The 14,192-nt window shown below is 42.4% G+C and overlaps 1 protein-coding gene across 2 annotated transcripts; it reads left to right on the top strand.

Annotated features, from left to right (window-relative positions):
* Positions 1-1,931: 1,931 nt before the first annotated feature.
* On the top strand, positions 1,932-13,034 carry PKMYT1 (protein kinase, membrane associated tyrosine/threonine 1). 2 transcript variants are annotated; one of them, XM_060780580.2, is made up of 8 exons: positions 1,932-2,103; positions 9,426-9,796; positions 9,969-10,459; positions 10,622-10,728; positions 10,911-11,083; positions 11,464-11,726; positions 12,019-12,108; positions 12,306-13,034. In XM_060780580.2, the coding sequence occupies exons 2-8, from the start codon at positions 9,428-9,430 to the stop codon at positions 12,541-12,543; spliced, it is 1,731 nt and encodes a 576-aa protein (XP_060636563.2). In that variant the 5' UTR covers positions 1,932-2,103; positions 9,426-9,427; the 3' UTR covers positions 12,544-13,034. The 2 variants fall into 2 exon arrangements, with proteins under 2 accessions (XP_060636563.2, XP_067326033.1); XM_067469932.1 differs by having other exon boundaries at positions 1,932-2,177.
* Positions 13,035-14,192: the final 1,158 nt, after the last annotated feature.

The following is a 14,192-nucleotide window of genomic DNA, read 5'->3' as shown; positions in this document are numbered from 1 at the left end:
CCAGTCACTCTTGTTGCAATGGTGTAGTAACAGTAAGGTCGTGGACCATATTTTAGTTCTTGCGAACACGTGGTGGTCCATTTATTTATTTATTTTTATTTTAAATATTTATATCTCGCCCTTCTTCCCACAAGGGGGACTCAGCGCAACCTCACATGAGCATTAGAAGATACTAACAGCATAAATACCATAAAAATTACAATTCACAATAAAAACATTGTACGGTGGTGCAGTGGGTTAAAGCACTGTGCCGGCAGGACTGAAGACCGACAGGTCACAGGTTCGAATCCGGGGAGAGGCGGATGAGCTCCCTCTATTAGCTCCAGCTCCTCATGCGAGGACATGAGAGAAGCCTCCCATAAGGATGATAAAACATCAAAAATTATCCAGACGTCCCCTGGGCAACGTCCTTGCAGATGGCCAATACTCCTGACACGACAAAAAAAAAAAAGAGTAAAATTTAACAATAAATTAAAAATTAATGTGCCAGTAAAAACCAAGCCGAGCTGGGAGAATCTATATCACAAAATCCAAATTTCCTTTTCCTATTGCCACTGGTCTCTAATCAAATGCCTGGCCCCAGAGCCAGGTCTTCAGTTGTCTTCTAAAGGACAGGAGGGAGGTGGCCAACCTGATGTCCTTAGGGAGAGAGTTCCACAGACAGGGGGGTTCTACCGAGAAGGTAGTGTCCCTCGTCCCCACCAACAACATTTGCGAAAGTGGTGGGATCGAGAGCAGGGCCTCTCCTGATGATCTTAAGCTTTGTGATGGTTCATAGCAGGAGATACGTTCAGACAGGTAATCTGGACCAGAACTGTTCAGGACATTAGAATCATAGAGTTGGAAGAGGCCTCACGGGCCATTGAGTCCAACCCCCCGCTAAGAAGGAAAATTACATTCAAAGCACCCCCGACAGATGGCCATCCAGCCTCTGTTTAAAAGCCTCCAAAGAAGAAGCCTCCGGGGCAGAGAGTTCCACTGCTGAACAACTTTCACAGGAAGTTCTTCCTAATGTTCAGATGGAATCTCCTTTCTAGTAGTTTGAAGCCATTGTTCCACGTCCAAGTCTCCAGGGCAGTTGAAAACAAGCTTGCTCCCTCCTCCTTGTGACTTCCTCTCACATATTTATACATGGCTATCATGTCTCTTCTCAGCCGTCTCTTCTTCGGGCTAAAAAGGCTGAGCTCTTTTAGCCGCTCCTCATGGGGCTTGTTCTCCAGACCCTTGATCATTTTTGGCCACATTCCAGCTTGTCAATACCTCTCTTCAATTGTGGTGTGGTTGTACATTGTACAACGAAATGAAATGCTTTCCCCAGCATTCATGACAAAAACTACACACTCCAAACATTGAGCCCTGGCAGTTAAAGTGGTGCCAAACTGTGTTAATTCTAGTCTAGCTGCATTTTGTCACTGACACAAGTTTGTCATTAAGTTAAGACTAAGAATGGGCAAACTTGAGCCCTTCAGATGTTTTGGATTTCAACTCCCACCATTCCTAACAGCCTCAGGCCCCTTCCTTTTCCCCCTCAGCCGCTTAAGCGGCTGAGGGGGAAAAGGAAGGGGCCTGAGGCTGTTAGGAGCGGCTGAGGGGGAAAAGGAAGGGGCCTGAGGCTGTTAGGAGCGGCTGAGGGGGAAAAGGAAGGGGCCTGAGGCTGTTAGGAATGGTGGGAGTTGAAATCCAAAACATCTGAAGGGCACAAGTTTGCCTATGCCTGAGTTAGACACCGTAAGACACAGCCAAGACGTGTCTCTTTCCTTCCTGTCAATCACCTCCTTTGGTGGCTCCTGATTGGCTAAAAGAGAGAGAGAGAAAAAAAATGGCGGGGGAGGGGGGGAAAAGAGGAAAGGGGGCGGGGCTTGTGCCTTCCCGCGCTCTTAACCCCCCCCCATCCTTTCCCTCGCTTCTGAGTGCGCGCGCACTGCTGCTGCTGCTGCCGCGGTGACGTAGGCGAGGCGGAAGTGGGCGAGCCCGTTTGGAATTTTGGCGCGAGCGCGGAGCGTTGGCCCCCAACGTTCTGAGGAAGGGGAGTGGGAGGGGTCGCCCTTGGCGCGAGGAGAGGAGAAGGAGAAGGAGAAGAGAAGAGAAGGCGGCTGCATCCGGGTATTTGTGTGTGTGTGTCTGGCGAGAGAGAAATATTCCCTCAACACTTCAGAGGAAATTGGAGAGGCCAAGAGGCAAGGCGTTCCCTGCCTCCCAAATATGGGGGGATGTCTTAAATTGGGGAGAATTGAGAGGGGAAGGAAGGGAAAGGGGGGCTTGACAGATATCCTTTATTGTTAATGGTAATGCTGTATATTGGTGGAAGCATGGCTCTTTTCTCCCTCCCTTTGAGAATTAAGGTTGCCAGAATGTTGTGTTATTATGATGTTAGTGATGGAAATATAGTCTTTTTCTCCCTTCCTGTGTGAATTGAGGCTCCTAGGTGTCACTAAAATTATTATTATTGTGTGCTGGAGGAAATATTATCCTGTTTTCCCTCCCTCTCAGTTAAAGTTGCCAGATGACATTATTATTATTATTATTTGAAACACAACAAGATCAGTCCACAGCAGACAAGATCACTCTGCTGGCTGCTGTATTGGATCGCACGTCAGACACTTCCCAAGTGTATTATTATTATTTTATTATTATTATTATTATTTGAAACACAACAAGATGAGTCCACAGCAGACACTGTGCTGACTGTTGTATTGGATCACATGTCAGACACTTCCCAAGATGATGATGATGATGATGATTATTATTATTATCATTATTATTATTTGAAACACAACAAGATGAGTCCACAGCAGACACTGTGCTGACTGTTGTATTGGATCACACGTCAGACACTTTATTATTATTATTATTATTATTATTATTATTTGAAACACAACAAGATGAGTCCACAGCAGACACTGTGCTGACTATTGTATTGGCTCACACGTTGGACACTTCCCAAGTATATTATTATTATTATTATTATTATTATTATTATTATTACTATTATTATTTGAAACACAACAAGATGACTCCGCAGCAGACAAGATCACTCTGCTGGCTGTTGTATTGGATCACATGTCGGACACTTCCCAAGTGTCTAGGACTGTGTAATGTATCGGCGAATAATAATAATAATAATAATAATAATAATAATAATAATTTTACTGACACAAAAGCACAGTATGTCACAGCAAACGAGATCTATATGCTGGATTTTGTGTCACAAAATCACAAGTTGAAGACTTCCCAAGCATCCAGGACTGTGTGATGTATTTTCAAATTATGTGTATTATTATTATTGTTATTATTATTATTATTATTATTATTATTATTATTATTATTATTATTTGAAACACAACAAGATGACTCCGCAGCAGACAAGATCACTCTGCTGGCTGTTGTATTGGATCACACTTCAGACACTTCCCAAGTGTCTACGACTGTGTGATGTGTCGGCGAATAATAATAATAATAATAATAATAATAATAATAATAATAATTTTACTGACACAAAACCACAGTATGTCACAGCAAATGAGATCTATATGCTGGATTTTGTATCACAAAATCACAAGTTGAACCCTTCCCAAGCGTCTAGGGCTGTGTGATGTATTTTCGAATGAGGCATGCAGATCCAACTAAGGTGGCCTTTTGCAGTTGACAGATTGTGATTTTGTCAATATTTGTTGTTTCCAAATGCTGGCTGAGATCTTTTGGCACGGCACCCAGTGCGCCAATGACCACTGGGACCACCTGTACTGGTTTATGCCAGAGCCTTTGCAGTTTGATTTTGAGGTCCTGATAACGGCTGAGTTTTTCTTGTTGCTTTTCCTTAATGCGACTGTCACCTGGTATGGCGACATCAATAATCCAAACTCTTTTCTTTTCCACAGTTGTGATGTCTGGTGTATTGTGTTCCAAAGCTTTGTCAGTCTGGATTCGAAAGTCCCACAGTATTTTTGCGTGTTCATTTTCCACCACCTTTGCGGGTTTATGATCCCACCAATTCTTTACTGCTGGCAGGTGGTACTTGTGACATAAGTTCTAGTGAATCATTTGGGCCACAGAGTTGTGCCTTTGTTTGTAGTCCATCTTTGTGATTTTCTTGCAACAGCTGAGGAGATGACCATGGTTTCATCAGCTTCCTTGCACAGTCTGTATTTTGGGTCATCAGCTGATTTTTCAATCCTGGCCTTAATTGCATTTGTTCTGATGGCTTGCTCCTGGGCTACAAAAATCAGGCCTTCTGTCTCCTTCTTCATAACCATAACCAGGTATTCTCCTTATCAACTTTTCCTTCAATTTTGTCAAGGAACTGCCCATGCAATGCTTTGTTGTGTCAGCTGTCAGCTCTGGTTTGGAGTGCAGTTTTCTTGTACTGGTTCATTGTCTGCTGTGCTTTTAATATATATATATATATATATATATATATATATATATATTATTACTATCATCATCATCATTAGGTACGTAACAATATTAGTACGCCGCAAACAAGATCACTATGCTGGTTCTTCTATTGGATCATATGTCGGATACTTCCCAAATGGCTAGGACTGCTTGATGTATTGGCGAATGTTGCGTGCAGATCGGAGTCAGGTGGCCATTTGCAGCTGACAGATGGTCGTTTGTCAGCGCCGATTGTTTTTAAGTGCAGGACAAAGTCTTTAGGCACTGCACCCAGTGTGCCAATCACCACTGGGACCACCTTAACTGGCTTGTGCCAGAGTCTTTGCAGTTCGATCTTTAAATCCTCATATCGTGTCAGCTTTTCCAGTTGTTTCTCTTCAGTCCTGCTGTCACCTGGGATTGCAACATCAGAGATCCATACTTCGTTTTTTAACATGATTGTGAGGTCAGGAGTATTGTGCTCCAAAACTGTCAATCTGAATTCGGAAGTCCCAGAATAGTTTGACATGTTCATTTTCTGTAACTTTTTCAGGCTTGTGATCCCACCAGTTCTTTGTCTCAGGCAAATAATAATAATAATAATAATAATAATAATAATAATAATAATAATAGATACACTACACGATTAGTACACAGCAAACAAGATCACTCTGCTGGCTTTTGTATTGGATCACACGTCAGACACTTCCCAATAATGTGCACAGATCCGAGTTGGGTAGCCTTTTGCAGCTGACAGATGGTGATTTCTTCAGCACCGATTGTTTTTAAGTGCAGACCAAGGTCTTTAGGCACTGCACCCAGTGTGCCAATTACCACTGGTGAGAGAGACGTGATTTTAAATGTGATTTTCTAATGACTGCAAGTCCTAGATGTCCTGTTTGCCTGACTTACCTCTCTGTGGCAGCTTAGAAAATGCTGCCACAGAGAGAAGCAATTATTCTCTGTTGCTTTCTACTGCTCAAGGATATAAGTTGCTAGATAGTAGATGCACTTCTTCACTCCCTAATTTCTCACAGGCATGTAGAGAAGCAACATGCAAGTAAGATAACACGGCCTGTAGCTTCCTAGCTCAGGGTCAGACATTTGAACAGTACCATTGTTATATGCTCGTGCTGTTAGATAGAAGAACAATGAGATTCCATAATTGCTAGCTAAGACCAATGGGATGACTGATTTCTGAATATCAATAAAACTGTGCCTTCTGTTTTTAATGAGAGTCATAAATATGAATGTAAACTAACTTTAGGGGCGACAAGCCCTTTGATTGCATTCTTATGTGCATGTTCATCGTTATTGCTGACAGCCGTGCAATAAAATAGCATTTTGCAGTTTTACAGATTAAATTTCCGTGGTGTTCTTTCTCACCCTCCCCGTGGAAATCTGCTTTCAGATTTGGATTTATAGAGTATCTTGGTCTTTTTGCCCCTACATTTTGGGAGGTTCCACCGAGATGACCTTGACTGGCTTGTGCCAGAGTCTTTGCAGTTCTGTATTTAAATCCTCATATTGTGTAAGCTTTTCCAGTTGCTTCTTGTCAATTCTGCTGTCGCCTGGCATTGCAGTATCCACAATCCATACTTTGTTTTTTTCCTATGATGGTGAGTTCAGGAGTATTGTGCTCTAAAACTCTGAATTTGGAAGTCCCAGAGTAGTCTGACATGTTCATTTTGTGTAATTTTTTCAGACTTGTGATCCCACCAGTTTTTTGTCACAGGCAAATGGTATTTGTGGCACAAGTTCCACTGGATCATCTGAACAACAGTATTATGCCTCTGGTTGTAGTCTGTTTGCACAAACTTCTTGCAGCAGCAGCTGAGGATGTAATCCATCGTTTTGTCTGCTTCCTTTCAGAGTCTACACTTGGAATCTGTTGTTGACTTTTCAGTTCTGGCTTTAATGGCATTGGTTCTAATGGCTTGATCTTAGGCTGCAAGAATTAAACCCTCTGTCTGCTTTTTCAAAGTTCCATTTGTGAGCTACATCCATGTTTTTTCCTTGTCAATTTTGCTCTCATTTTTTCCCAGGAACTGTCCATGGAGAGTCTTCTTTTGCCAGTTTTCTCTTTTAACTGTTGTTGTTAATGTGTGGTGGTGGAAATATGGCCTCTTTCTCCCTACATTGTGGAATTAAGATTGCCAGATATCATCATCATCGTTATACAAGGGCGGAAATATTTTCCCTTTCTCCTTACATGTGGGAATTAGGTTGCCAGATGCCATTGTTATTATTATCACTACTATTATGCAGTTGTTGAAATATGGTCCCTTTCTCCCTACATTTTGGACTTAGTGTTGCCAGATGTCATTATTATTGCTGTTATTATTAATATTACTAAGATGGGGTGGGGTGGCCCTGTTCTTCCTACATTTTGGAATTAGGATTGCCAGGTGTCATTATTATTATAAGGAGTCGCGGTGACACAATGGGTTAAACACTTGTGCTGGCTGAACTGCTGACCTCAAGGTCGGTGATTTGTATCTGTGTGCTGGGGTGAGCTCCCGTCTGTCAACTCCAGCTTCCTATGTGGGCGCATGAGAGAAGGTTCCCATAGGATGGTAAAACGACCGGGTATCCCCTGAGCAACGTCCCTGCAAGACAACCAATTCTCTCACACCAGAAGCGACTTGCAGTTTCTCAAGTCACTTCTGACATGATAAAATTATTATTATTATTATTATTATTATTATTATTATTATTATTATGCAAGGGTGGAAACATCCTCCCTTTCTCTCTACATGTATGAATTAGGGTAGCAAGATGTTGTTGTTTTACTACTAATATTGTGCGGTGGTAGAATTATTGTCTGTTTCATAGAACATAATAACTGTATTGTCATTGTACATTGTAAATCTTTCTTCATGTTGGAATTTAGGGTTGCCAGATACCCCTTATCTCCTTCTTGTTTATGCACTTGTTGTATTTTGTGTGGCTGCACTATTGAATGCTTTTGTGAGCTGCCCCACATCCCTTCGGGGAGATGGTGGCAGGGTATAAATAAAGTTGTTGTTGTTGTTACTGTTATTATTATTGTCATTTGTTTATATAGCGCCATCAATGCGCCTGACATTTTACTACTGTTGTTTGTTTATATAGCGCCATCAGTGTTCTGATGCTTTATATAGTTGTGGGAGTGGGGCAGAATGTTATAAACTCATTGGTGAGAAGTCGTATTGATATAAGTAGTGTGTCATGAAGACATAATCTTTGTCATGCCTCTGCTAATGGGTTCAAATAATGAATATAAGTGATTCAATTGATGGCTAAAGTAGGGGATCTCGCAAGGTGCATCAAAGGGGACTTTTTGAGGAGATATTTGAAGGTAGTTTTGACATCTCAGATTTTTCATGGGTGGCACTTAAAGGCACCAGGTCCTATCTGATCTGGAAACTAAGCAGAGCCAGCCCTAGTTAATATGTGGATGGGAGACTGCCAGTGAATACTAGGCGCTGTAGGCTATCTCTCAGAGGAAGGACATTATTTTGGACTCCTGTACAAATCTGAACAAATCCAGGCTGAAGTTATACTTTCCTTTGGGGCTTGGGGCAGGTGTTAGCAGAGAGCCTTCTTGCTCTTGTCCAGGAAGGATTGGGGCATGGGTTGCTGAGCATGGGAGTGGAGGATTTATAAACCAGCTGAAAGGGTAGATTTTTGGATCACATTTAGTTAACTGCAAATATTCCCAGCAGTTGTAAAATTTTAAATCCATTTTACAATCTCATAACCACCAGTATATCTCCGTTAATGAAGTAGATGTATTCCTCCGTGGTTGTTTTCAAGGAAAGTCTAAGTCCCCATGTGCCCACTCTGAATGTTTTTGGACTAGAAATATAGACATAATGATGTAATTATTTGCAATGCTTTAAAATATATTTATGGTATCTTTATTCTGAAACAAGTCTCATTTTTTGTCTTTAGGGCTCTATGGAAAGTGTTTCTATAATTGTATCCTGATTTTCACATAGATTCAAGTGGTTTGTGATAGATAATGCAAGCAAGGGAATTGTGGGGTAAATTGATACTCTGAAATTCTTTGTATCTTATTGTTGCTCAGCTTAGTCTCTTCTTTCTGTGATCCCGCTGAGAAGTTTTCTTTCTTTGGTTTTAGTGGCACTAGAGATTCAGATCCCACGCTTGTCAAATTCATTTGAATGTCATGTGGTTTATCGGGAATCACTGAAGCCGCTATCACTATATTGATGGCTCTAGGACAGCTGTGGCAAATTGATGGAATTAATCTTATCTCACAGAGCCCCCAGTGGTGTAATGGGTTAAACCCTTGTGCCGGCAGGACTGAAGACTGATAGGTCAGAGGTTCAAATCCGAGGAGAGTGTGGATGAGCTCCCTCTGCCAGCTCCAGCTCCTCACACGGAGACATGAGAGAAGACTCCCACACAAGGATGGTAAAACATAAGAACATCTGAGTGTCCCTTGGGCAACATCCTTGCAGACGGCCTATTCTCTCATACCAGAAGTGACTTGCAGTTTCTCAAGTTACTCCTGACACGAAAAAAAAATCTTATCTCAAATGCTCCCCAAACTAGGAAATAGGTATGAACAAAAACAAATTCATCCTGCAAAACAACCTATAAAGGAACTGAAAAACAAAGCAAAAGCTTGTTTGTATCGTAAGTGATGCTAGGATTAGCTAGCAAATAATGGCAATTTCTTTATTTGTGGTTTTTAGCTTTTTATGGGGGATCCTGTGCCCCTTGCCACAGTGAAAGTGGAAGGCTGGCCGTAGTTAATGATGTTTCTTCATGTTCCTCATGCTATTTGGTTTTGCATGGAGAAAGGATTCACTTATGTAGCAAGATTTCTCGTCAACATGTATTATCAGTCTATAAGAGTTTCATTTTTCTCTCCAGAACTGTAGTTAGTCTCCCTAGAGAACTATCTTGAAAATATTTGCAATTTTATATGTATTTTTCCTGCTCCCAACCTCGCTAGTGGCTATTAGCTAGCAATGCTGCTTAGTTCTGACAGTGGAGGAAGTTACCATTTAGTTCTAATGACTACCTTGTGCTTCCAGGTATGCCTGTAGCTCATGACTGTGCAGAGGCCAAGTCCCAGCTGAGTCACACTCCTTTGCCAGTGCCTGCCTTCTTCCGGGAAGCAGAATGTAGCTTTTCGGTCAAGCGGGCCCGCCAGCCCCTCAGCTATACCGTCCCTCCACGGCCGCGCTACAAGAGTACGCTAACTGTGAGCCGGGTTTTCTCTGCCCGCCAGTTGCAGCCATGGACTAGGCTCCAACCACGTAGTGTTTCCTTCCACGGAGAGAAGAGGCAAGAACCACTCCTGCGTAGTCGCTTATATGATCCAACCAAAAGAGAGTTGTTTTTCAGACAGTGTTTCCAGCAGCTGAGTTGTCTGGGACGAGGCTCTTTTGGTGAAGTATATAAGGTAAGCATAGTTTCTAAAACATGTGTGTTCTTGGGACAGCATAATTCCATTCCCTGCTTGGGTGTCAAAATTTCTTGAAGCACTACCTTGGCAAGGGGATTTCTCTGTGAATTAAGAGTTGGAACCCTCTTTAGAATATGAGTCTGACTTGGCTATTCCATCTGTTTTATAGGTACGTTATAAGGAAGATGGACAGCTGTATGCTGTGAAACGTTCTGTGGAGCACTTTCGAGGTGAGGGTGACAGGCAGAGAAAACTGGCCGAAGTGCGCAAGCATGAACGTGTAGGGCACCACCCCAACTGTGTGAGCTTCGTACAGGCCTGGGAGGAGCGCGGACAGCTCTATATCCAGACAGAATTGTGCCCGGGCAGTCTGCTGCAGTACTGTGAGAAGTATGGGCCACTACCTGAATGGCAGGTGAGGGTCTTCCTCTGGGACTTGCTGCAGGGACTGCATCACCTACATGACCACAATCTTTTACACATGGATGTCAAGCCAGCTAACATCTTTCTGTCATCTAACAACGTTTGTAAACTGGGTGACTTTGGGCTGATGCTGGAGCTGGACTGTGGCGATCTCAGTGATGCTCAAGAAGGGGATCCCCGTTACATGGCCCCTGAGTTGCTCCATGGAGAATACACCAAGGCTGCTGACATCTTCAGGTGTGGGGTGAGATGGAAAGTAGGGGAGCCAAGTTAGCCACCAGCCTCTCACTTGTGGCTCTTGCTCACCACCTTATAATCAACTGTGATATAAATTACTCCTGTAGTCCAGTAATCCATGTTGGCAGTGTCTTTATCAGTGTGTTTTCTTTTCTTTCCCAGTCTCGGCATAACTATTTTAGAGATTGCCTGCAACATGGAGCTTCCCAATGGAGGTGAAGGATGGCAGCAGCTGCGACAGGGTTATCTGCCTCCTGAGTTCACTGCAGGTGAGTGGGAGCCACACACAATATTGACCAGAGCAAGACACAGTTAATCCTCGTGAGAAGCAGGCAAATGGAAAAGTGTTCTTTAAACCAGGCGTGTTGAGGAGAAATTTCTGGTGACATGGAAAATTCAATATTCTGAAAAAAAACAAGATAAGCAACTTGAACATTCCTGCCCTTTTCAGATCTTTCTGCTGAGCTGCGGACACTTCTGGCTTCCATGTTGCAACCCAAACCTCATCTCCGGCCCTCAGTGGATACACTGCTTGCTTCCAGCCTCATGCAGAGGACGGCAAGGTGGAGGAAGCTGATGCTTCTGGCACAATCTGGGATCCAGCAAGGGGTTTCCATGTTCAAAGTGAGCATGGGCTTCACCACTGATAATCACAATACTAATCTGCAGTTGTCCTCAACTGCATTTTCAAGGCACTCCTAAGTCACCCACTTCTTTGCACTGTGTTAATTGCAGCCCTTTCCTGCTTCAATCAGTGTTTCCTTCCCAAAATGGATGCTGGTTTTCTTATGAGTGCTCCCGTGTACTCTCTGTGAGCGATTAAACCTGTAATACGTTGGTTTCTGTTGTTTGGGGAAGGGGGCTATTATACCAGCCTGTGTAATGTTGCCTCTGTTTTGTATGAAAATGTCCCTATACACTGTTATTGTGTGGCATGGTAGCTGTTTTTGGTCTCTCTCTTTCCTAACATTCAGTGTGTAACTCTTTCCTCCTGCTCATTGCAGATCTTCCTTAGGTTCATGCAGTGGGTCTGGGAGACTGTATGCAGCCCAGCTCACTGGCTGCTATTCTGGCACCGAAATGTTCCAGTAACACCTCCACATTCACCCCTGGTTCTACCCTTCCAAGACAGTGCCCTTTCTAATGACTGGGGTGAGGAGGAAGATGAAAATATTGAAGACAGCCTTGGCAAAGATGTCTTTGAGCTTTCAGGCACTGTTGGACGTCACAACCACACTTGTCCCATGGAGCTACAGTTCTCAGACAAGTAAGTAGGGGATACGCATGGAGTGAGAGAAGGCATGATTACTCTTGTAGCACTTGCTTTTATTTGTAGTTTTAATTGAGATAGGGCAGTATACAAATGATGATGATGATGATGATGATGATTATTATTATTATTATATTTTCTCCATTGTCTATTGTCCATCCTTTTTTTTAAAAACCTGTTTCTGGGTGTTGGGTTTTGCTTTTGTTTGTTTTTTGCCTTTTGCTAGCTCCAGAAAATTAAAGCTAATGATTTGCTAACACTGATAACTTCCACATTTTTGCTCTTCCAGACAGCCTGGTTCCCCAATCTGCCCATGTGTAGGAAGCACATCAACACCACGGCATCTTTCACCCCAGCATACTAATGGCAGAAAGAACAGGTGAGCTATTGATTAACAATGTCATTTTCTCCTTCCTGAAGCTTTGTCAACACTTCATGCTGTGGAGTCTTTTGTGGCAAAGTGCATTGACATTTACACTGTCAGGGTAAATTTCAAGAGATCCTGATAGCACCTCCTAACCTATGGTTTGTTTTGGTTTTTTTTACAATCACTCCATTTTTCTTGATTTCTTGTAGGTCTTTGGTCATTCTCAGTAGCCCCAATCTCAGCTACATCGGCCGAAAGTCCCTGAGCAGCAGTCCTACTTCATCCGACTCGTTGCCTGCAGATAGTCTGCGGCGCACGCTGGCTTTTGAGGATGATGATAAGGAAGATGAATGGGAACCAACTGATCCCCAGTGCTCAGATCAGTCCTCAACCTTTGAACCAAAAAATTTGCTGAGCATGTTTGAAGATTCCATGACATCTGAGTAGAAGTGATAGAGCTGATGGCAACTTAGGTTCTTTCGTTACTCATGTGGTACAGAGGAGCCCTTCCAATCCATGTTACATATGTGGCCAGTATACTGAGGGGTTGAGCTGTGCCATAGAGCTAAATCTAGCAATGAGGAAACAGAGCTTCTAGGTATTCTGCCCTGAGGCTCTTCTCCGCTTGATTCCCACAGTGGCACTGTTTTTGAGATGGATATCCTTGTCATCAGGGGCTCAAAGCAGCATTTGCTGGGTGGCAGTGGAAAACAGATAGTACTGTAGCACCAAAGGTCATTTTAGAGGAACAAAGTCCCTCTTTTATGTAGGGATGTGGGTTTAATACATTATATGCACATTTCTTTTAAGTTTTGTCCCCTCCTGCTTTATATTTCTGCCATTTGTGGGACTGGGGCCTGTTATCTTTCTCTTCCATTCTGGGGTTTTACAAAGGGTGGCAGCTGTAGGATATGACAATAAAAGCATCTGTAAACATCCACTGAACGTTGTGTGTTTCTCTTCCTTAGATATGACTAGATCACAGTCCAAGTTGGATCTCCATAAAGATAGAAGACCAATGTGAGGGTGGCTATTGATAACCAAATCAAATATTTTACAAGAAAATCCAGTTCCTGCAAGTCACTTGCCATTGAGGCAATCTATACAATTCGTTGAAGCTTTCAGTTTGTTTTAAAAACCAGCTAATATGAAACCTTGAAAGTATACAGTGTGTTTTCTGAAATCTCAAGAGAAGTGTATTTAGAAAGAGCCAGGTAGTGGTTTTGAACTAGAAACATCTAGCTGTAATCCTGTTTGTAACAGGTATTAGTATGTAGTGCAGTGGTTCTCAACCTGTGGGTCCCCAGGTGTTTTGGTAATGTATCTGTATAATGTGTTTTAATGATTTTTACTGTTTTAATTGTAACCCTTGTTGTTTATATGTTGACAGCATCACAATATGCTTATGTGAGGCAACCCTAGTCCCCCTTTGCGGGGAGAAGGGTGGGGTAGAAATGCATGTAATAAATAAATAAATAAATTTGGCCTACAACTTCCAGAAATCCTGGACAGTTTACCAGCTTTTAGGATTTCTGGGAGCTGAAGGCCAAAGCATCTGGGGATCCACAGGTTGAGAACCACTGATCTAGTGTTCCAGTTGCCTTCAGTTTAAACACAGTAGCTTGCAACCTAACTAGAGGAAAAGGCACAGTATATTTTGATGCTGAGTGGAGGTTGTCTTGTCAAATTAGATTTTATCATAAGAACTTCTGGAGTCTTGTATAATTTACTCTGCCCATTCAGTAATTTTACACTACAATTCTAACTGGATTTCTTTCCCTAGTGACTAACAATTAATGTGTGACTAACAATTAATGTGTACACAAAAGTAATTCCTCTTACCAGCTTGTTAAAATTGTGTACTTCAGACCTAATACTAAAGTTGAGTGTCAGTAACAAGGCATTTCAGTCTTCCCAAGTACAGATCACTTCAATACAGATGGAGCATATCAGAAACCAGAATATAAGAATGGTCTGGAAGCCCCACAATCAATCTAGCTTCCTCAGTGTTTGCGGCCTGCTTTAGCTCTTATGATATACAGTAGTGGGAAATGTGTTAAAATTTCTTTCTAAAGCTAGCTGTTCAAGAAACACCT

Source organism: Anolis sagrei, chromosome 6 (genome assembly GCF_037176765.1).
Source record: "Anolis sagrei isolate rAnoSag1 chromosome 6, rAnoSag1.mat, whole genome shotgun sequence".
NCBI classification, from domain to species: domain Eukaryota; kingdom Metazoa; phylum Chordata; class Lepidosauria; order Squamata; family Dactyloidae; genus Anolis; species Anolis sagrei.
This window is presented reverse-complemented; position numbering and strand designations above follow the sequence as displayed.